At 43.0% G+C, this 24,538-nt stretch overlaps 1 protein-coding gene across 2 annotated transcripts in view; it reads right to left on the bottom strand.

Moving 5' to 3' along the window:
* THSD4 (thrombospondin type 1 domain containing 4) overlaps window positions 1-24,538 on the bottom strand; it is a 528,195-nt gene that overhangs the window by 90,474 nt on the left and 413,183 nt on the right. For both annotated transcript variants that reach the window (XR_012120776.1, XM_073212115.1), the window contains exon 8: window positions 4,776-4,980. Coding sequence is in view for 1 of the 2 variants with exons in the window: in XM_073212115.1 (XP_073068216.1) it covers window positions 4,776-4,980 (205 nt within the window). In the remaining variant the exon portion in view is untranslated. The remainder of the gene's footprint in view (window positions 1-4,775; window positions 4,981-24,538) is intronic.

Raw genomic sequence — 24,538 nt, 5'->3', positions numbered from 1 at the left:
AAATACTCCAATCTTTCCAATATAGAAAGCTGCTGAACTAATAAAGTTTGCAAATTATAGATGAGCCAGATACTTGACTTTTTAAATGCTAACCACTGTTATCATTGTTTAAAACTTTAAGAAAACATGCTTAAAAGTAAAGGTATTGCCAGTTTATTTTTAAAAGCTTATGGACCTTTAAAAAAAAAATCCCTTCCAAGTCTAAGACTCAGGACAATGTAACATGTTGGCAGGTAGAACATGTTCTGTAGAATCAATTTTTGTTTGGTATGCTTTTATGTCTGATTTCTTAACTATTACATAATGACATTAGTAAACTGAGCTGGCTGAACTATGCCAATCTTTGATATTTCAGCTAAAATAATTTTACATCTTATTATTAAGGAAGAGGTAAGCAATATAAAATGTCAATAATTTTAGTAAAATTAGATTTAATTTTTTATTTCTAAAGAGCAGGGTCAGAGTAACTCACATGCAAAAGGAGAATTCATAGCCTGCAACGGATACAGGGGTTCCAAAGTCTTTTTCATTAAAAAAAAAAAAAAAGAAATCTATAGGAAATCTATACTCTATCAACTAGTCTATTTTTTGAAGCATGTGGACAAATTCAAATAAACACTGAAAAGCTGAGCTCAATTCTGCAGAATTTCATCAGTTTCCAACCTAAAATGAGCAAACATGCATCCTGTCTCCTAAAATCTGTGCACCATTAGATGCCATGGTTTCTGCAGGTTTGCTCAGAGACAGTAAGCACCGTGAAGGGCTGAGCCGGCCTGGTCCCCTGAGCTCTGTGCAGGCCTGTCTCCCTGTGAGCCATGGCAGGGCCAGAGCCAGAACCCAGGCCTTCAGAATCTGGGACTGGCAGGTCCAGTTCTTCATGGCCAAACCAGATCAAGCCATGAACTCAGCGTCAGGTGGATGCACTAGAGCTGCCTCCATATTAGCCAAGGTTTTTGGTACACGTGCCTACTACTTCTATGTAGTTTTTGATTTTTAAATTTCAATTTTCATATCCTAACTCTAATTGCCTCTTTAGTAACTACAGATCTTTTTTGAAGGAAGCAACATAAAGAATATCCAGTTTTAAAAGTCAGAAAACCATACATGTAAAAATGTTTGGAGGTTGAAGTCCTATACATAAAGTATGACTACTATATATATTTTTTATTGAAGTATAGTTGATATACTATATATACTGGTTTCAGGTATACAATGTAACAATTGAACAGTTATCTATGTTATTAAATTTTATCCTGATAACTGTAGTTACTATTTGTCAACAAAGATATTACAGTATTATTATCTATATTCTCTATGGTGTACTTTTATTCCCATGACTAATTCTTATTATAATTGAGATTTTGTGTCTCTTTATACCTTTCAACTATTTCTCCCACCCACTCTCACCCCTCCCCCATGGTAGCCACCATTCTTTTCTCTGTGTTTATGAATCTATTTGTTTTGTTTGTTTGTTAGATTCCATATTGTAAATGAAATCATGTGGTATTTGTCTTTCTCTGCTTGTCTTATTTAATAATACACTCTAAGTCCATCCATGTTGTTGCAAATGACAAGATCTCTTTTTTCATGGCTGAATAATATTCCACACACACACACACACACACACACACACACACACACACACACACACACCAACCACATCTTCTTTATCCACTCAACACTTTAGTTGCCTCCATATCTTGTCTGTTGTAACTAATGTGGCAATAAACATGGGGTGCATATATCTTTTAGAATTAGTGATTTTTGTTTTTGTTTTTTTTTTTTTTTTTGGTAAATTCCCAGATGTTAAATTGCCCGGTCATATGGTATTTCTATTTTTAGTTTTTTGAGGAACCTCCATACTGCTTTCCACAGTGGCTGTACCAACTGACATTCCCACCGGACTACTATTATTAACTAAGTGTGTAGCCTAGAGTAAGTTACTTAAATACTCAGGTTTTTAAAAAAACCTTTTCAAATGAGATTATTAAACTGTCTTTCCAGCATCAATAATATAAAGTGCATCTGTCTTCGTAGAAGTTTACTTTCTATCTCTATCAAATTTGAAAATCAATTATTAAAAAACAGCAAGTATTTCACAAGGAAAGTTTGACTTGCATTACAAATAACTAAAGGTAATTATGGAAAACAATAAGGCAATGGAAAAAACTTGTTAAAGTTGTGCATTTTTTAAAGCAATGATACAATTTGAACTAGTCAATTCCTCTATATGGTCTGTTCTGCAGAACAAATGTATGCAAATAGCCAAATTAATTTTGTGCATCTAGTCAAATTTTTATACTAAATACAGTTTACATAGCCAGACATCACAAGGTAAGGAAACCAAAACCTTTATCATTACCTGGAAAATAGTGGAGAAACCCACCACATATCTCTTTGAAACATATGTCAATATTTGGAAATGTGTAATGTAAAAAAATAGTCATGGGACAGTCCAAAAATAGATAGGCCTGTGCTCTAAGGGCTTTCACATAATCTCAAGTAATCCCGTGCAATTTAACTTTCAAAGTATATGGACTTCATAGATTAGTCGATTTAGTATGGGACAGGTAAAGAGAATACCTGAGATGAGAAAAAGACCATCCCAACCACTGCATACTTTAAAAGGGTGAATTTTAGGGTATGTGAATGATATCTCAAAAAAAGGGAAAGAAGAAGAAGAAAAAAGAGCATTCCAGGTAAGACTACATCCCAAGTGATGAAGTGCCACAGAGACTCTGTTCCTCGCACCTGGAACCCGCTTCCTCTCCAGCCTGCTCTTCCGTGTCCGCACCCCCACCTGTGTCCAGGTGGCCTCAGGTAATACTGTCACAGACCTGATTTCCCCTACACCCCGCTGCTCACTGGGCATACGAAGCTGCACGTGATGTTTTCAATCACCCTCCCGCTGACTCTGGGTACTTCCATATTCATCTTCCTCTTTTATAGGGTCAGAGGGAATTTTTCTTCCATGAAGTTTTGCTTCCATGACACACTGACAAGCTCTCTGAGACAAAAGAAAGGGAATGAACATTTTCCAACTGCTAATAAGTGCCAGGGGACTTGCTGGGTCCTGAAGGTCTGTTATCCTATTGATTCCTGTGACTACAGATAAGGTCAAGCTTCTTATTCCCATATTCTAGAGGAAAACACTGCAGCTCTGAGAACAGTTTCCATTCAGATATCCAGTAGGTATTCACCCAGGATACAATTTTATCTTGAGAGCGCATAGCTTAAAAACCACTTACTGAATAGTACTAATTTGAGCTACCAAAAGCAACACAAAACTCATAAAAAGTGGCATTGTTTACTGGTGCATCTGAACACAATCACACTTCCAATAATCCCCAGAAGAACACTGTCCATTCTAGGAGGCCCGATGTTGATGGAGATGTGATTTAAGGGCACAAAAGGAAGGAGGAAACACACAAAGACGATTTTTTGCAACTAAAAATAACACACAATCCAGTCTCTGGAAAACTAGGCTTATTGTCATTTTGGTGGCCGGAGTTAATGTAACAGCTTTCCACTTTAATTAGCTTTGTCTTAGAGTCCCATCTGCCGTCCCTTCCTCCTCCAGCTAATAAAACAAAGTGAAACTCATTTTGGTTGCATTTGGGTGGAGAAAGAAGAGCTGTAGAAACTGGAGTTCTCAAGACTGGAGTTCCCTTCTGGCATGATCCTGATACTTGACATTTACAAAATTAATGATGTCTCAACTGCTGCAGCCATTGACAGGTGCATGGCCAATGGTGGACCAGAAGAATCTGGGTTCTTCGAACTACTCCTGGGAATTACCTCTTGGTAGACTACCATGCTTGGAGACAGACTGTGTTTGGACCCCAACTCCACCTGTTCTTGCTATGGGGCCTTGGCGAGTTACAAACCCCCCTGTGCCTGTTTCTTTACCCATAAAATGGGGACGGAACAAAGGGCTTTTGAGAGGGTTCCATGATTTAATACATGTAAAGCATTAAGAATAGTGTCTGATATGTAGTCTGTGCTATTTAAGTTCCTGTTAAATAAATAATTTAAAAAATATGTTGCTGTTCATTAAAAATGACTTTAAGAAATGCTTTCCTTCTATTATTTCGGTAACTGATTTGTAGATGCTTACAAAGTACATGCTAAATCAGAAATTGATAAAAATTAGTTTTTATGATTTGATTGGCTTTGCATAAAATTCAATCAGCCAGAACCCAGAAGGAAGTATCAACAAAGATTTCCCTTTGAAGGAAAACGGGTTTGAAGTGGCTTTTCAACACTGATGACACTGCCCCAAATAACTGCTGAGGGGCTCTGGACTGCTCAGAAGATACACACATACTTACATACTGTTGGTCCAGGATCATGAAGCAGAAAGAAGGGAAAAATGGTTTTTTGCTTGAGAAACCCAGGGAGTGGAGGTCCACACAGGACCATCAGTGGCCCCTGGCAACCTAAACCCCAACAGAACTCTTAGCTCTTCAAAGAGTCTCCCCCATCTCAGATAAACAATTGAGCCTGTTACTGAATTCACAACTATGTTTCTCTTGGCAGGGACAAAGGCTGGTTTAAATGTGTAGATAGTAAACATTTATTTGCAAGAAAGACTTTTTTTTTTACTTTTTCCACCCAAACTTCTCATAAGGGGGAGACCAGGTGCTGCTTTGACATTCCCCAGTGACACCGTCTGTGTGTTCGAGGACCTCTGGACACAGCTCTGTCACGACCCTGGAAGGAATACATTATCTGGCAGTGACAGATGGCCTCCTCTGGAAAGAGACCAAACTTACCCAAATAGTTGTTGCTCTTGTACATCTCGGTGATGTTGATTTTCGTGGCTCCTTGGGGAATCTCAACAACTCGGTGGTAGCCCAGGCTGGTGAAGGCATGCTTAAACACGCCGGACACAACCTGACAGCCCGTGTTATCTCCTCCACACACCCCGCATTTGTCCACGACCTTGTCGGAGCCTAGGTAGTCATCACAGCCAATGCTCTGCAAAGAGGAGGAAAACAAAAGACGCTTGTAGCATTTCAGGAGCACCTGTGGGGAGGGCAGAGGGGACTCCTGGAGATCTTTTGGTGGGATTTGACTGACCTCCTCCTGCACCCATTCAGTTCCTGCAGATGAGCAAGACCGTTCTTCCTTCACCCGAAAGATATTCAAGAAACACCTACTCTGGACAAGAAATTTCTTTTCTAGGTATTTGTGAAATGTACATTCTAGGGGCAGAGTGGGGGCCACAGACAGTAAACAAGACAAGTAAACAGTATGCTTGGTGCTGGTAAATGATCATCAGGAGAAAAATAATGCAGAGAAAAGGAATAGGGAGGGCTTGGGGGTTGGACATTTTTTTACACAGATTGGACAGTGAAATTGTCCCACAAATCCATCCCCCTTCAGATACTGGGTGAGGCGGTGCTGGATGGTGCTGGAATTTTTATATAAAGAAGTTCTTTGGGGCCATGAAAAGTACTGTGACTAAACTTGGGGTTTGTCCGCAAGGATTCTGTTTTAAATGACAGACAATAAAAACTTAGCAAAGTACCCCCAAAAGTAGTGTTCTCAGGCCTAGTTTCCTAGGGAATTAAATCAAATTGGTTGTGATCTGGGCTCCCCCTGTGGATCTGAAGAGCTGAGCAGCAGAAATGTGCTTGGTTCCTGAAAGCATTTCCCCAGGGAAGAAGGATGAAGGGAAGCAAGGGGCAGAAACACCATTACACACTGTGTGAATCATGTCTAAATAACAGGGTGGTCTTTGCATAGGCTATCTCACCAGTGTTTACAGGAACTCTGACCTTCCTATATTTCCTCTAGGAAAAAAATCTGCCCATTACTCATTCCAAGATATTTTTGCTTTATCTTTCCTTTCAATTCATGTTTCTGTTGGGGCAATTTTATTTTGCATAAAAAAACTAAACCCTGGAACTGAATAGAACGATCTTCATGGGATTCTTTTCCACTTCTGGAGTGATTCCATACGACTCACAAGCATGCTTCCTGAATCTAAAACTGGGACATGTGATCTGAGCAAAGAATTCTGTCACGTTTCTGTGGGCAGATGGAAGTGAGAAGATTGTAGTTTGGACAATGAAATATCGGGATGACAGGATTATTTCACTGGGTTATAGGGATAAGAAATGATACTTGAAATCAGAACTGTATTCTAAAACTTGAGACACATGTTTGCTGAATAACAGGCTTAAGTTGATTCTTGAATTCAAAGAACAATCATCAGATCACATCCTGGGGGCAAGGTGGCCAGCAAATCATTCAACGACCACTTTTGATTTTGTGAAACAAACTTGGGCCTGTTCAGGTGGGTCCTACAGGTCGAATCCTATAGGCAGAGTCAGATCTGGAGGTGTTCACGCTTCCCCTCCAATTGCACAGGTGACTGACATCTTTCCGCAGGCACTTCATGTCTGTATTATTATTTCCATATTCCTGAGTGCACATTAGTCCATCAATAACTGGTCTTTCTTCACAAATAGCTTCTCTGTAAAACATTATTTCTGACAATAGCAGAACATCACCTCAGTATGTTCATCCATGTCCGGTTAGCCTTTCAAAATGCCGTGTTTGCTGTATGTTTCTTCTCCTCCCTCAAATATTTCTTTCCTCTGCCCCATCCACACTTCAGAAGAAAAATAAGGAAAATGGTGTCCATGCATGATTTCCATCCCCCACCCCTGGGGTTCTACTTTGCTTTGAAATAACAACAAAATTCCACTATCAACAGAGGTTTTGGAAAGTAGATCTCACGTTGTCAAAGCAAGATTCTAAGTGAATTAAAGTTATAATTGTCTGTCTCTGATCATCGCTGATGGGGAAGATGGACAGAAGAGCTGGTCAGCACACACTCCCGGCCCTAGACAAGCGAAATCTCAACCCCCTTCCCCTTGCGTTCTTGCTACCCCTGGGCTCAACTTGTCCCCGACTGAGCTCAACCTCAGTTTGGGGTGCCCCAGGGAAAGGGGAAAGCTGCACAGAGGCACAGGGGGAGGAAAGAGTGCTGACGAAGTAGGAAGGTAGTTCATAAACTGACATGGCTCAAGGGTGGGGCTGCTGGCAGAGATGGAATGAGGCTGGAGAATTCAGCTGAATTTGTCCAGAATCATGTTTGTCAGCATGAAGAGTTAGAATTTCATCCGATGGCATTTAGCAACCACTGGATGTCAGAAGAAGGGGGAGCCATGCTCAGACTGGTTGTTCAGATGGTCCCTTTGGTTAGAGTGTGGAGTGGGTCCTGGAGTGGGGAGAACAGGCAGTCTAGTGAGTCCTTCCTTGGAAAAGGGGCATAGGGAATATTTCCAGAATGGGTGAGAGCCATCAAAGGCAAGGATAGACACTGTATGAATCTTCAGCACACAGGCCTCATTAGAATGGGACATCTGAGAGGAAATTACACAGCCATAGTTCGCTTCAGAAAACACACAGACAAAAGTCCTTTTTATCTTGTGAAACAGATGTTATATTAAAATGTCTGCATAGTTTGATGGATCCCCGTCCTCCATCTGACTTCCTGTGCAGCACAGCCGCTCGGGACCAACATAGACATGGGGAGGGAAGGCGGCACCAGCTTTGCCAGGTAGGTGTCCAAATAGCCTGGGAGTTGGCCTTGGTAAAGCGTGTGGCCATACAAGTGATGCCACGAACGAAAGGTGACATCTTGTTTCTCAGAGCTTGATGGGTCATTTCTCTCTGGGATCAGTGGGGAAACATTTCTGCCACCGTCCAGATCTTTCAGGGGACAGTACCCAGAAATGAATCTGGTCTGAATTCTGGTTTGCCTACCAGGAGGCCGGTCAACTGGTCTCTAATGGGGATGACTTAATAGTGTGGGTCTATGTCTCCAAACTCTTTCACAGGTACCAGCAAAGTGACATCATTGGGTGCTTAAGGAAGGCACTACAGTCAACCTGGGTCTTGAGCCGGCTCCGTCCCTCAGGAGCACTGTGTCTTTGGACATGTTAACTCGCCATTCGGAGCCTCAGTTTCTCTCTCTGTGGCTGGGGGTGGTACAGTATCTACCTCACAGCACTGGTGGGAGGATTGGATGAGGTATGCATGGCAGGACTCAACAGAATACAGCAGGGTGGCTTTCCAGGAAATGCTGGGTTTTATCACTGTCTTCATATGCTTTATTTCACCTGGAAGCCATCCACTTTTAAGTAAGTACCATCACCAGGCAACCACTCAGGTATACTTCTACCGCTGCAACACTTTCCATTACTTCTCAGTCACACATGTCCTCTTTTTCACGGGGAGAAATGCAGGAAAGTCTGAAGAGCCAAGAAAAGGCCAACCTTCTCCATAAAGGTGAGACACCTGCTGAGACCCCATGTCCCTTCCTGTTCCAACAGCACCAAGTGGAAAAGGATGGAACAAGCACCTGCTCCTTCATCCGCCTTTACTTCACTTTTTCTTCTCACCACCCACTGCAGTTCAAAGGGGACATTTCTTGCTGTTCCAAGGACGATTGGACAGCTATCCAAATCCTTAGTATTCTTCCAGTGATTTTTGCAAAACGTTGTAGGAAAATTTTACACGTTGGGGGCCATCACGGGAGAAATTGCTCAAGAACTGCCACCAATTGTGTGCCAAAATGAACCTAAATGAAATTTCCTGAGGGAAATGAGCAATCTGCATGACATATTTGGTGGTGAGTTTCACAGGGAGGAGGCCCCTGTACATCATGGCAGGGCAGGCCGGTGCCAGGTGTGCAGAGAGTGGAGCTTCTGATGCCCTAATGGGAAGCTGATGTTTCTTTGGGTGCTCAAGAAACACACCAGAGAGGGTAGCCTCAACTGGTTGGCTAGATGACGCTGGCAGGTAAAACAACGCGCCTTAATAATCGTGCTGTCACAACAGTGTGGGAGAATGTTATTTATTAAAATGATTAGTAGCTAACACCAATTTTTTAATATATTTATGGGGAGCAAATTCATGGAAATCCATATGGATGCCAAAGCTTTTATCCATGACATTCTGTTGAAAGAAATCCTTTGCATATGATAAATATCTCCCTCTTATTATTGTTAGGAATGTAGATCAATACCATCTTCCTGGGAAGCAATTGAGCAATATATACTTTTCGACCTAGTAATTCTTCAAGGAAATTATAAGAAATGAGACCAACAATTTTTGTATGAAGGAGCTTATCACAGTGCTATTAGTAATAAAAAAAAAATTGGAAACATCCTGAATGTCCAACATAGGGAAACAGTTAAATGATACCTAGAAATTCTCTGGGAAATACTAGATGGATCTTTTTCCAGCTGTTATTCTCATTAAAGTCTTCTAGCATTTGTGACTGCATGACTGACCCTCAATATGGTTCAGTAAGTGTTTCCTGAGGCAGTCCCTACTATGTGCCAATATGGTATTAGGCAGGGGAGACATGGAGAGAACAAACAAGGTTTTTACTTATGGTCTAAATCAGGAGTCAGCAAAACTACAGCCCACAGGCAAAATCTGGCCCACCACTTGTTTTTGTAAATGAAGATTTATTGGAACACAAATGGGCCCATTTGTTTGTCTAGAGCTGCTTTTGTGCTAGAACAACAGGGTTGAGGAGCTGTGACAGAGATAGTATGGCTGTGTTCTAGTGTTATACAGAAAAAAATGCCAAATGGTTCAAGACAGCATGTGACTATTCAAAGGGAGATGCGCAGAGCCCTGAGTAGCTAAGACAGGTTCAGGTGGATGCTTCCAGATGGATCCCTGATTCCCCTCATCCTGTATCAGCTATGCCTCCCACCCGATTTGACCCAATGTGTCTCAACTATAAAATGGAGGGCAAAGATTTGTCACCTTCTACTTCCCTATTCTTCAATTGTTCTTGTTTTTAAGCAGAAGGAAACATACTTTTCAAACAAAACTTCATGCAGAAATGTCGAACTACAACCTGGAAAATGAGAAAAGGAGAAACAGTCTGCATGAAGAAGGGCTGGCAGGGCTGGGGAGTCCAGTGCCTCACCTTGCGTCCCGTTCTTCTTCCTGACAGCCTAAGGTTTCTCAACCAAAGCCCTCGTGACACTGTGGGCCAGATAGTTCTTGGCGTGCAGACTGCCTTCTGCGTTGTAAGACAGGCGGTGGCACCCCTGGCTTCCACCCACTAGACACCTCCCCAGACACTTCCCTCAGCTCTGACAGAGGAAAATGTCTCCAGACATTTGTAAGTGTCCCAGGGGGACAAAATCACCCCCAGTTGAGCACCCCGGCTCTAGTTTATTCTATAGGTCATGGGACACCCAGGAGCACATGACAGATCCCCCAGAAAGCTTTATAAAGGCAATTCCACAGAAGTGTAAAAACAGTACTCTGTAGATGTCAGAGAAGCTACTGAGCAAAGAATACTTAATTATCCAGTTCTGAAAAAACACTTGCTCACTGCTATCAACTAACCAGGGGCTTTCTAGAGCTCTCTGAGCTTGCTTTTTGGCTTAGCTTCAGTATGAGCAGGACTTTGTAGTGGAAAAAGCACAGCACCTGGCATATAGTAGGTGCTCAGTAAGTATTGAATGCAAGAGCTGCTGGCTGAAGAATCAAGATATCAAAGTTATGGACCAATTTGCTCCTTGAACTGGGTCATCTCTGAGGTCTCTTTTCACATTAAATAGTTTCTGGAAAAAGAAAAAGAGATACAGCCTAATGTAAAGAATCCTGCCATGTCTAGAGTCAGAGGAATTTGCTCTACGTAGACAAAATTAAATTGGAAACAGCAATCAGTGGGAAACAAATGGACAATGTCATTCATTTAAAGAGAAGAAATGGTCCATGGGATGAAAGGTATTTTGGCTTCCTTAATGAAGGCAATTGTGAAACTAGCAATCTGGTTTTAATCAAGCTCATGGTTGCAGCTTTTCGGTACCTCATCCTGTTTCATTGGACAAGAGCACCTTACCGAGTGACTCAAGTGGAAGAAAATGTTGGCACTCTTGTAGGATAAAACTGGATGTGAATCAACTGTGGCAATGTTTACAGATCTGAAGGAAGGAGCCCTGAGGGGGAAACACTTCAGGGGCTGTGAGAGAATCGCCACACTCCTTGCCATCAGGGTCGTCTTTCCCTGTGGAGAGTGGAGTACTCTGAACTCTAAACTTCCCGTGCTCCATCTTCGCGGTCTTTTTCCCTAATGGACTGAAGTGGGGGGCGGGACGTGAATGAATTCTGACAATGGCAACTGTTCTATTATAAAAGTGAGGCGGGCATATTTTTGTATAGAACAGTAGAAACCTCTGGACTTCCACCTTTTTAAAATGGAGGGCTGTATAGTGCATTCTCTGTGTAAAGAGCATGCTGTTTAAAAGAGAATTCTGTTTAAAATACCTGGTCAGACTGTATCATAACTCCACAGGGCCCCAGGAGGGGCCTGCACCATCTGGGACAGGTCTGTCAGAGCTGTGGTTTGGGCTGCCAAGGGCTCAGGACCAGGGAGTTTCCTGTGGAGAGGAGCAGAGACACAGTCTACACTCTACTGGCAACGCTCTGCAAGCCAGATTGTCAGCAGAAAGCAATAGCGAGTTGGGTGGATGTCCTGTGCTCTTGCACAATGGTCTGATTTACACATCTCCTGGGTGCAGAGAGCCCAGGTGCACAGGTGTGGGTCCAGCCAGAAGGCCTTCAGAGGACTGTGAGTGAATCCAGCGACTGGAAGGCAATGAGGGAGAGACTCAGGCTTGCACGCTTGACATTTCCTTGACACACAGCCCCAAAACACGCCTGTCTGCACTTTCTCCACCAGATGGCACCTATAAGCCTTCGTAAAAGGGTCCTCACCTAAGCAACTAGTTTAGGGACACGAAACAAGGGGTAAACATTTGAAGGAACGATAGTTGAGAAACACAATGTGGGTAGACTGCGTATTTATTGTCTTCGCATGTGCAAGTTTCTGCCACGTTGTGAAGATAACGATTTTCATTTCTCAAAATGTTTTTGCAGAGCATTTAAAAATGTGGGTGAAGTATTCAGGGTTTTTATTTATAGAATGGACAAGAGAATGCCTTAAAATCTGTGTAAATGAGTCAAACTTTTGGGGGCCACAGGGACTTTTTAGATGTCACTGGCTGATGTCCAGGGATGGCTGAGAAGACGGGCTGGCTGGGTGGCTGGGAGGAGCTGAGAGGAAAGGCTGGCTACCAGAGCACCGGGCTTGAGTCCCCGGGACTCTGGGGCAGGGGAACCGCACACTGAGGTGCTGTTTTCAGAAGAAGCTTGGCAGGCACAGGCAGGGAATCACAGATGAAGAGACTAGACATTGAGAAGCACAAAGACAACTACATTAAGATGGGCACAGAGCGAGGGGCGCCTGGACCAGGGAGATGCGAGCAGAATGGAGGGCGAGGGCATGCCAGCTGGGCTGAAGGATGGGCTATCGAAGGTGGAGTAAGACGTCAAGTCAGTGCCTGGGAGCCTGGAAGAACTAGTGGTGTTGCCTGTTTTAGGAAGGAACTTTCCTTGGGTGGGGGTTGTCGTGGGGGTTGTCGTGGGGGAGCAGGCCTTTGGTGGTGTCATCTTGCAGGGAGGGTTTGAGTGCGGATCTTCATCGTTAATCTGAATTTAGTCATAAATTCTTCCGTTCACTGGAACTTTTCTCTTGAACCCTAAACATTTTTATTTTAGCTTTTTGGATAGGAATCATTCCAAAGTGTACTTTTTGACTCCTCTGTTTTGGTTTTCTTTCTTGAAATCAAGAAAAGTAAGCATGATTTGATCTTCTGTAGCCGCTCGTTACTCAAAGTGTGGTCTGTGGACCAGCAGCATCAGTATCAACTGGGAGCTTGTGGGAAATCCTGGCTCCACCCCAGGCTTAATGAATCGGAATCTGCATTTGAGTGGCCTCCTCAGGTGATTCCTGTGCGATCTGGGGTAACTTGACTTCTTATGACACTTTTCTCCATGTTCTTTCTAGTTTTCTCAAGGTGCACACCAATCCTCAAGTGACAGTCAACCCTCCCATCCAGTCAAAAAAAGACCTTATGACGCTGTCACTCTTTCGGTTATAAACTGAAAAGAAATTAATGCCTTTGGAAAGCTTTGCTCGGTGAGATTTTTAAAGGGGATAGGGTGGAGGTAACACACATGTTTGCAAACACAGCCTGGTGGGAATCCCAGTACCTGGCAGCAGGAAGGGCTCAAGGAGTCCCTGGCTTTGCTGATGAGGGACCACATTCCTGGAGGGCATGTGATTTCTCTAAGGGGGCAGAGAGAGGAGTCCCTGCCAGACACTCCTTGCAATGACGCTCTGATGCTCTCCTGCTCCCTCCACGGCAGGGTTTTACTGTTTCCCACCTTGAAGGCCTATCTCCTTTTCTTTCTGCTTACTGTGTCCCTGTAAACCTTGTGAGAAAGGCTTTATCTACCAGCTAGAATAGCAACCCATTTTGCCAAGCTAGCTGTCTTTGTGAAAATACTTGGATGAACTTCTTAGGTGGGAGATGGGCCCTTGAGGCCTGCAGGTCAGCAGAAACCAGGGCGACAGAGACAACAGCAAAACCGGGCTATGGCTAAGCAGAAGAGTCTAGTTTTGCTTCCAGGATAGGGGAGAAAAGAGACAAAGAAGAGGAGGAGGAGAGAAGCTTGGAGATTGGGGAGAGCCAGTGAGAAGCCCTGAGTGGTGGACAGGACAGTCAGCAACTGACCTGGAATCTGACTCACGTGATGTGATATAACCCCTCCTCTGTTCCAAGCTCTCCCAAATCTTCATGGAAGTTCTACACCTACGTTACACCTATTCTCCAGCTTCTAGAACTCCTGGTTTAGATTCCTTGAACCCCCTTCCTATTTCCTTAATTTGAAACAAAAATTTCTCTTGTATGTTCCTGCATCTTCAAAAGTTTCTCCTACTAGACACATGGATGTTCACTGAAGAGCAACCCTAATGCCCCCTGCACCTGCAGGTGACATCATTTCTCTAAGCCTTAGTTTCCTTACCTATAAAACAGGGTCATTAAAGTACAATTCTCAAATCCCTTGTGAGGATCGAATGAGAACATGCAGATGAAAGCACCTAGCTCACTACTGGCATGGAGCAGGGGCTGGAAAATGCTGGTGTAGTTTTCCTTCCCCTTGAGGTCGTACCTGCCTCTCTTCAGCGACCTGTCCCTGGGCATAGCTCAAGGCAGACACATTTCTACACTAACAGAGGAGGCCGGTCTGTTTGCTCTGCCCCCTGGAACCCCGCTTCTGTTTATACAGGATTCCAAAGTGGTGTTTGAAGCCAGTGTGAACTGCTGTGATCTATTTGCATTTCAACATTCTGCAACAATGGTGACCAAGACTTTCAGAGATTTTCTTATAACTTTGCTGCCCCTTTATTTTTTTAAGATGTGTTTTATTTTGTTAGTCCTTGGTTTGTGGCTTTGGAAAGCCTCAGAAGTTGTAAAGGGGTTATGTTCATTTCACAAACACAGCGATGGAGGCTGTGGGGAGAGCTCATAGTTAGGGTACGGTGACGCACAGTCATAGAGGGATTGCAGGTGGGGAACAGATGGAAACAGAGAGTCCAGCAGCTCCCAGGGATTCAGGCAGCAAGAAGCCCCAGATATATCACAGACAGAGCACCCACTGTGTGCTAGGGACCTTACATATGTTAGTCTGTTTAATTATCTTGACTATCCCTATTTCATGAAGCTCAGAGACGGTAAGTAATAAGTCAAAGGTCACACAGAGATAGATAGTGGGTTTGAATGAAGGGCCTTCTGGCTCCAAAGCCCAGGCCCTTTCTCTTCTACTAGTTGCATTGTCTCTTGGCCCCAGTGGAAACCGTTCTTTGCTTGTAAGAACAAGGCCTGGTAGAGGGCCAACCAAGGGCCACATACACCAAGGGCTAGAATGATCAAGAAATCAGATAAGGATAGCTCCTTCCTATTGCTTCTATCTCTAGGGCTGCCCTCTGCTTTTCCCAGGACCCTTTTACACGGGCTCCACGTGCAGTCTGAGGCTCCTCTCTGGTGAGGACTAACCGAATTGTTTCAGCATCTCCTTCAGCCCCTTTTGTTCTCTTGTTCCCCTGAGTGCCATTCACTCAGCGCTGATTCACCCAAGTGAAGGACCAGACATAACACCTTCCTTTCTTTCATAACAAATGCCTAGGTTCAAAATTGTTCACTGAAATAGCAACTTTTTTTTCATTTGTCTTCCTAGGAATGGAAACTTTTGGCTTACCAAGCTGGGAAATATTTAAGACTCAAGGAAAAACAACAGGTTCCATGGGAGATCTCATGATCCAAGAACTGGCTCTTGGGGGCTAGAATGATGAAGAAATCAAATAAGGAAAATTCCTTCTTATTCTCTCTTCTAAGGATGCATCCAATATGAATATTTACTTCATTAAGAAATAAAGACATTGTATTGTATTCCATGCATGCTCAGAAGGAAGAAATTTGGCTGAGATATTTAAACATGAAGGCTCTTTTATGCTTCTTTTGAAGGATGGCTAAGAACAGGGTTATCTGTCAAACTCAATGTGTTTCATAACAATAATTCAGGTGGCAGCCAGATGAATAATTCTCATGCTTGCAGAGAATTTCTCTTCTCTTGCAACTTTAAACCAAAAGGGCAATGGCGGATACGATGCCCACACTGCCAAATGTGGCTTCCAATGACTTCCAAGTGACTTCATTAACAACATACACTTGTGTACATAAATATTTAGGACATGCAAACCAGTTGGATAAACACTGCTCCTTCATCTTTGGTGGAACCTTGAAATTCTTAATTTTCACCAGTTCCTTCTTTAAACAGATCATATTTATGAGCTTTTAAATCATGTCCCCCAGATGTGTAAGCATAAGAAAGGCTAATGTTGTGGTTTCAGGTAATCTATCCTGCATGTGGCTGTGAAATTTATCTTCCCAAGATACTGCTGTCATCATGTCACTCCTCTGGCTCAAAAGGCTTCCTGATGTCAGCTGTCACTTAAACAAGCTGATTAATTCCTCTGAGATATCATGCCTGTATTTGAGTCCCTGATTCCAGGTGGAAAGGAATGCCTGGGGCTGCAGCGGCTCAACAATACGTACCCCAGGCATGGATGACTGAGTGAAAGTAGGAATTCTGAAAGTGATCCAGCATCCTTATGCTTTGACAGCAGCATTGTTAAAATGACAGTACTTATTAATTGGCAACATGATCAGTTATATATTCTAATTTACTGGATTGGTTTGTGATGATAAAAGGAGATAAAGTTTGCTTGCAGCATTTGACACATGAAAGACACTCAATTCATATTACATTTTCTTGAAAGTAAAGTTAAAGATTACAGAGGGTACATTCGAAGAAATACAAACAAACGATATTCATTCCTAGCTTAAACAATAGCTGGCTTAGAATGTTATTTAGCTAGACAACCTGCATATACTTTAAAGAATGTGGAATGGCAGCAAATATGGAAGTAAAAAAAAAAAAAGCATTTCTCTGGCAAAGTAAAATAAACCCTAGTTAAAAGAGAGCCTGGGCCAAAGCCAAAAATAGTCAAATATTCACTTTTGAAAACTGCTGTACTCTCTGCTCCCTACCAGAAAGATGTGCTCTCATTATTCAGAGAGGTCTCCAGAGGTGCTCATGGGACAAGAAAAGCAATAGAAAAATAGGAAACTGACATTTCTTCAGACTCTACTAGGATGAAAATATTTACTACCACTCTGACAGAGGAGGAAAGGAGGTTAAGTAACTTGCCCAAGGTCACATGGCTAAGCATCAGGACATGAAGCCATATCTATGTAGCTCAAAAGCGGAGTGGCAAAGGGGAAAGTGAACAGGTGAGGTTAAGGCCGTGGTTGAGGCGGGGATGATGGTGGGCTGCGCACACTAGCAGCACCAGCGGGAGGCTGTGGGAGCAGGGAGAGAGGACAGCTCTGGGTGCAGGTGGACGCAGTGACCCAGAACCGCGAACACCCACTGAAGGAGTGCGTGCACCTGGGGTTGACAGGGGCGGACAGAAAGGTGGCTTCTGAGTGCCTGCTCTTTCCTGATATTTCACAGAAAGGAGCATCTTAATACCACCTTGGACTTCCCCTTTATACTCACGGGAAAGTTCCAGTTTCCCAGAAGCTTTGAGTCCTCTCTTACCCATTGTCTCCATGCTCTGCCTGAAGCCCTGGCATTGAAAATTCTCCCAACCACTTTTTCCTGTCATAACAAAAAGATTTATGCAGGCTTTCCCTCCAGTGCAACCAAGGGTCCTTTGGAGAGTTTGTGTATCCTATGGGGCCCGCTCGAATGTTCTCTGTTGATGAGCAGAAAGGGACCAAAGCTTAAAGGCCAGGGTTTCCCCAATACCACCTTTCCTTTGGGTTTATTTGAGCCCTGTGATCCCAGGGCTACCCCCTTTGAGATCTAAGGTTATTTTTCTCTTTGAGACTGTATCTTATATATATTTGAGGTGGCAAAGAAATCACTTTATAATTTCAATGTGTTCAACTTGTGTTTTTTAATAGTGATACTAAACAGCATGCTCCCTTTAAGGCAAAGAAACTTCTGGAGATCTTGAGCAGAGGAAGGCCGTTAAAGTATCACTTAATAGATGCTGCTATAGAACACTGGTTTGGAGTTGATGCCTCCTGTGGGTTCCATGAATTAGCCAGGGCTTACTCCTGAAATGAGAAGTGAACTGGGCTGCTAGAGAAGGTTCCTGGATGTGTCTACTTGAACAGCGGAAAAGCCTAAGCTGGTAATAGTCATGGTTGACACAAAACCATTCAGATGATAAGTAGCAAAATGAATTATCTGATTTTGGGGATGGCTGGAAAACCATATATCAGCGTGGATGAGGATGTCCGACTTCTCTGCTGTGGCTCAAAATCATCAAAAACTGAACCAGGTTTTTGATATAGCTAAACTGTCAGGGAACAGAACACGAACCATTGACCTGGCTGGTCATGAAAATCAAATCTGAGTTTCCTTGTAGATTTGACATTACGGTAACCAATGAGCGTTAACAAAAACCACTAATTTTCCTTGCTGTAGAAGACCGCAGCTCTCTATTTTATACAAACATCACTACAATGGACAGAAACAAAAATAAAATGGATTTGAAACAAAGGATATCTATCCTTTTCAGAAAAGCATAACTTTGAAATTTCATTTCGTAACAAATTTTTGCAATATAAATAAGAACAAACTGGTTCAACCACCAGGGTGAGGAGAAGGCTTATCATAGTAAAATCAGGCTCATTAGCAAGTATTCCCAGTGAACACAGAATGCTAGAATCATGGAATCTTAGAACAGAAGGAACCATAGAGGTCATCTGGTCTAACCAAGGTCAGAGGAGGTGCCATAAAGGGCCAAGTTGCACACCAGTGTCAGCCTAGGCACTGCTGTTCCCTGCCGAGACCCTGATAGCTCACTGGGGTTGATTTAACTGATAGAAACAAGTCTGTTAGATGAGATAGCTCAGTGGCTTCCAAGCTATTCTAAGGTTCTACTTTAATGTTTCCATAATCTTTAGAACATTTTTTTTTAAATCTGAAGGACTTGATAAACATCATCCTCAACCACAGTATATACCTACTTACCTACTTAAGTCACACTGCTGCATTAACTCATTTTTATGCATGGCCCTCGGGACAAACTGCTCCCACTTTTATTTTATCAAGGAGATTACCTGTCTACAATTAGCAATGTACTGTTTGTCTTAATCAAGACTCCTGAAGAATTGTAATGGAAACAAAATTAAGAAATCAGTTGGATGCTGAGGCATCTAAATGATTTTCCATATTCCATGTGCTAAATTTTCTATTCAACATGATAGCCAGATGCTCATTAGTTGCTGTTATAACAATTAGATGCTTATGTTTTAAATTTAAAAAATTTTTACTAATAAAACACATTGGGTTTTAAAAATTTCATGAATTGGGAGCACTCATACCACTTCTCTTTGGAAAAAAGAGCATTTCTGCTAAACAGGGAAGACTGTAGGGCTAGACGATTGAGCATGTGCATAGCATTTCCTTTTTAAAATACCTTACGTAAATTAACTCATTGAATCTTCCTAACGTGCCAAAAGGTAGATGACATTGTTATTTTCATCTTAGAGATGAGGGAACTAGGCACTGGGAAGTTGAGAAAATTGTCCAAGGTTAGCAAGCTGTTGAGTAACCTGGACAGTATGGCGCCAGAACTGGACTGTTAACTTCATCACCGCTGATCAGCCCATGAATGCCTAGTAACTCTAACTTTGTAACACATTTCCCTTCTTGGAAAAGCCCTGTCTATCTGGTTTTGTTTGACTCTCTCCCAGCACCAGGCAGCTCCCTGCCTGCTCCAGAAGCACATCGATCCCTGAAAGGTTCTGACTTGTAACAAATCCTCCTTCCCAGCCACTGGAAACCTCTCTCTGCATCCCATCCACGATTGCTCCATGTTCTGATCTCTGGAGGCCTGAGGACATTGGTCTGTGCTGCTTCCCTTCTAATATTTTCTACTAGGGTTGATGCATTTGTCTAACACAAGTCTTTTTCTCGACATTATCCCCTCTTTGTTTTCATCAGGACGATGGGGTGAGACCCTTGTATGAGGAAAGCCCAAAGATGATGATTCTCTGTTGATTAACCACTTAATTTAATAGCAAGTTGCTTAAATTATTTAAATCCTTACGTCACTGGCCTGTTTTAAAGTTACATCTTAGCCCCTGGAGCAAAGAACACATATTTAACTCTGCATTCCCTTAAAAACTAACATCTATTAAGTGATAATCATTCTTGAATTAAGTGGATTTCTATAGCTATGACTGGGTTTCCATTCGAGTTCACAGAATGTCTCGTTTGGACAATGAAGAAATTAGAGCCTAGATACCCATGGATTGCATTTTGCGGCTTAGTGCATTTTGGTTCCGTATTGCAAATGAGGTGTTTAAATAAACGAGCTTAAGTAAATATCACTCGACTTATATCTGTCCTACTGGAACTCCCTCCCATCCCCATGCAGGCCACCAGGCTTGATTTCAAAATTACAGTTTACAAAGTTGATTAAAGTACTAATCTTTTCTCCTTAGGGAAAGGGAATGGTAGGATAAACCACTGCTTACCATTACTGATGTTTCTCAGTATCTGGTTCTTCTACTTTTAGGTACATGGAGGATTACAATTTCTGGCCCTTCTGAAGTTAGGTGTAACCATGTGACTAGTTCTAGCCAATGGGATGGGAGTGGGAGTGGCAAGTGTCATTTGCATGTTGGAGCATTTAATTCATCGTGTGCAACTCTCCAACCCTTTCTTTCTCTGCTGGAGCCAATCCTGCAGACTTTGGGTGAGATGGCAGCTGCCCACGATGGTGGAGCTACCATCCACCTGGGTCCCTGAGGCACTATCAGGAGCAGAGACCCTGTGGGCCCTTTAAGTAAGAAAAAAAGAAATCTGTTTTAAGTCACTAATATTTTGTCATTATTTGTCACTCAAGCATAATATAGACTGTTCTGATTCACACAGAACTTCTGGTTAAATTCTTGAACCTACAGCCAAGGAGTTATGTAGAATTTCATGCTAGGTGACAAAGACTAGATCATACTAATTTCCAATCTCTGCTATAATCAAACTATATTCTTAATTCTCTCTTCATAATGCCTGAATGAGCATACTATTGCACTGATATATATAAAATTAAAAGAAAAGTACTGTGACTATGAGAATATTTAATAAAGTTCTTAAATTGAATAGTTGAAATTGCTTAAAAAGATTTTTTTCCTCATTATGTAGAAGAGACAAACTTAACAGATGTAGAATGCTATCTACCAATCCCATATGCAGCTCATGATTTTCATGTGTAGTTTCAATCTTTAAGGTTCAGAATTTACCTCTAGCTTCCTGGTTATGAAATATAGTTTAGAAAACCCCATGAAAGACCCTGTAGGGCAGCTCTGGGACGTTTCATCACAACATTTGCGTAGCACACAAAGCCAGAGTGAAAGGCCTACAGGTATCCAAAGGGCCTTCAACCTTCTGAAAAATAGAGACATGTATTTGCCCGCATTGTATACTATCAGCTCAACATGATCCTGCTGAAGAATAACCATGTTCTGCAAAAAAGTAGAAATTAGACAAGGGATCATTGACAATCCCAACCTTCACCACAGCCCCAAGTGTGACGCCGCTTCCATTTTTGGCTTTTATCCTCTCACTACTAAATATCTCAAACAAGCACCAACTTTCACACAATCATGTCTCCTTAACTTTCAGTCATGGCTGCTGAGATTTTCTCCCTCAAAGATGCTAACGCCTTCATTCCCCTCCCCCAAAGGGGGTCTCCTCAGCCCTCATTTGTTCACAAGAGCATTGCTCACACTCCCCCACCGCCCCCGGGTCATTCTGTGCTCTGGAGTCCCTGACGGTTCCCACCTTGGGCTCTCTCTGTGTTCCTTCCTGCATTTGCTTCATTTGTCTCCTAATGGTGCTTCCAAATTCCCTGTTCTTGACTGTACTTTCTCAGCTTATACAGCTGAAGTAGATTTCCAAGAGCCAAACTTTTAAAGAATTTGTTAGTGAAGGGGATTTAGTTTTCATCTAAAGTTTCAAATGCAGGGGTTTTGAAAGTAAGTGAGAAGTTAAAGATCTGTCAATGATGGTTAAAAAGAGTTAAGAGGACTTGAAAATGGCCATGATCACTGACTCCCTTCACCTCTGAAAGGTGGGTGTTCTTCTAGGTGAATTGTTTGCCCCAGAGGTTTTGGTTTATTCTGTGGCCATCTGCAAATCCATCTGTTTGCTGTCTCTTCTCACCTGAGCCCCTGATTCAAAAGACCATTTAGGTGTCCGTGTTTTCTAGCTAAAATCTATGGACTATGTTTGAAAAGCATTCTGTTCATTACTGTCTTTTCTCTTTTTTACTTTCAACCTCCAGGAAATTCAGAAAAGATCCTAAGTTAGGACTGCCCAAGTTTCTGGAAGAAATGAAATCTAAATCTAAAAAGGTTTGAGGGAGAAAGTAGCTGCTGTTTAGAGCTCTTCTCTTAGGAACCTGCTCACAGGAGAGAAATTCCTGAGTAGAAGAGAGAGCTGGGCCAGCCACCCAGCCTGCAGGCTCCTCGCCTCCCAGATCTTCCAGTGGGTCAGTGATGTCAGGGGGACCCACGGAGTGAGGTGGGAGCCTGTGAGTCCTGGGAATGAGCTGGGGCCACGCAAGTTGAGACCATAGCTGCAGGATTGCTAAGAAGAGCTGAACAAAGATGTCCTCATGCTGGGCCGCATGACACAGAGCCAAGAATGCAGGGACAAGGCTGTAGACAATGGTGGGAGACTTAGGGCATGGATGGAAAAAAGAAATAATTGGAATGAAATGAAATGAAATGGAAGAGGGGTAGGAACTGCCACTTGTAGAATACCTCTGGATTTCACATGTCCAAACGTCATTTAATCTCTACACCACCCATGAGGCAGCTATTATTTTCCCCACTTTTATCTCAATGGAACAACTGAGGTTCAGAAAAGTCAAGCGATCTGTTGAAGGTCACAGGCCAGACCTCGATGAAACCTGGTCTGTCTCAAAGCCCGGTGCCTTGCCTTGTGCCAGGATAACAGAAGGTGAGGAGCAGGGACTTCAGGGTGCACAGACCTCACTGAGATCTGAGTTCTGACCCTGCCATTTCCCAGCTGGGTGACCTTAGGTAAGGTCCTTAAGCTTGTGAAGCCGCAGTTTCCTCATCTATGAAATGGGCGTTAACAGCACCTACCTCATAGGTTTTCAAGAGTCAAATGAGATAATCCCTGATGATGCATATATTTAAAGTGCTATATAGCAAGCATTAGTCAACATTAACTCCATCAGTATTACGATGTTGGTTATTTTCAGTATCAGCTCCACCAGCGTGCTCCTGGCTCCAAATAATGCTGCTCAGATAAAGTCAGTGTTTTATTTCTTTGACAGCAGGCATTCTTTGTATAGTCTGTTTTTGATTCTCTGTTAATTAAAGCATTTGGAAACCAGAAGATCATGTGTTCCGGGCAAACTATGACATGCTTCCTTTAGAGAAAGATAGATGTAAGGGAAAATAGACAACTCAGCCTCCTAGCAGAGTTACAGTTGTAAATTGGTTCATTTTTGCTCTCACAGGAAACCAGGCTGCTACCTTCAAGACCATCTTCTCACATGATTACTTTTCCCGGATAGCTTTTCATTTTCCAGGGTGCCTCAAATAAAGCCTCTGTGCGTATGTGTGTGTGTGCGTGTGTGCGTGTGTGCATGTGTGTGTGTGTGTGTGTGCGTGTGTGTGTGTGTGTGTGTTCCCACCCAATAAATCTCCTGCTTGGCAGAGAGTGTTGATGGCTTCTGTGAAAGGGTCTTTGTGTCCCTTTTTGTCTAAGAGGCTTTTTCATTACAAGCCTGGAAGTCAAGGTAAGTGGCACAGGGATTCAAGGATCTCCTGGCTTTTCTCTGATGTCCAAATTATCTCCTGGAAAAATAAAGTCCCACATTCCCTGCAGTCAGTTAATAGAAGTGACAGCTGTGAGAGCTTCAAATCTGGGCTTAATTAATGGGCACTGCACAAATGTGACCAAAGCATATTTGCAGAGAAGAGGCTTTAAATAGCATCAAATGTTTGTGAGCATGAGGCCGCGGATGGCAGGAAGTATCTGACGACCTTAATGGGATCAGGCTTTTGTGTGCAAACACTGGCGAGCACACCACAGCCCAGCTGAGAGGCATTAGAATGGAGTTTTCATCTGTAGTGGTGCGCAAAGGGTCTTAAATAGACACGAATCAGAAAAAAGAAACATGAACCTATGGCATGATGCATCTGTCGTTTACACTGGGTGCTCAAGTGAGTGGCCCACATGGGTGTTCGTGCTGCTCACCTGGAGCCGTCTTCCCCTTGGACCTGCTGACGCCCTGGGTGCAGAGGAGCATCATCTCCTCCAAGAAACTTCCTTCACCTCTGAGGCTAGTTTTTTCTCTCATTTCTGACCAACCTTTCTTCAGCTTGGTCCTCATTGCTTCGAGGAGTCAGTCCCCAAGTCATTGTACTTCCTTGTTCCCATTTGAAAGATCCCCTGGGCCTGACTCCTCCCAAATCACAGAAGGATTTGTCCTTCTGTGGCCAGAGTACTGGACATGTCATTGGGCCGCCCTCACGCTAAGGCAGCAAAGACCTGGGTGTGGGAGCGTGACACTCCTTGGTTCATTTCGACACTTTCGTTTCTGGATACCGATCTAGAAGCTAGCGAGGCAGGGAGAAGACCCTGCGATCTGCAGGAACTGAAAAGATCACCTCCTCCTCCTTGGGGCAGGTGGCCTGGGCTGGGCGTGCCAAGTATTGTGCTAGATGCTTTACTTCCGTGATCCCCCTGCATCCTCAGAAGAACCCAGTAAGGTGGCTACAATTATTCTTTCATTTGACAGATGACAAAAGCAAATTCTGAGTGGAAGGGTGATCAGAGAGCTTTTCCTAAGCGGGAGAGCTGGTGAACCAGCAGAGGCAGGACTAGAAGCGGGCGCATCTGTGCTTCAATCCCATGCATTTATCCGCTATGCTATGCTGACTTTCCTTTCTAGTCGCTTGCTTCCCAGTCTAGTGGAGGGAAATAAATGAGTTCATGACTACTGATAATTACAACC

This window comes from Manis javanica, chromosome 8 (assembly GCF_040802235.1).
Source record: "Manis javanica isolate MJ-LG chromosome 8, MJ_LKY, whole genome shotgun sequence".
NCBI lineage: Eukaryota > Metazoa > Chordata > Mammalia > Pholidota > Manidae > Manis > Manis javanica.
Note: the sequence above shows the minus strand (reverse complement) of the source record. Positions and strands in the feature narration are given on the sequence as shown.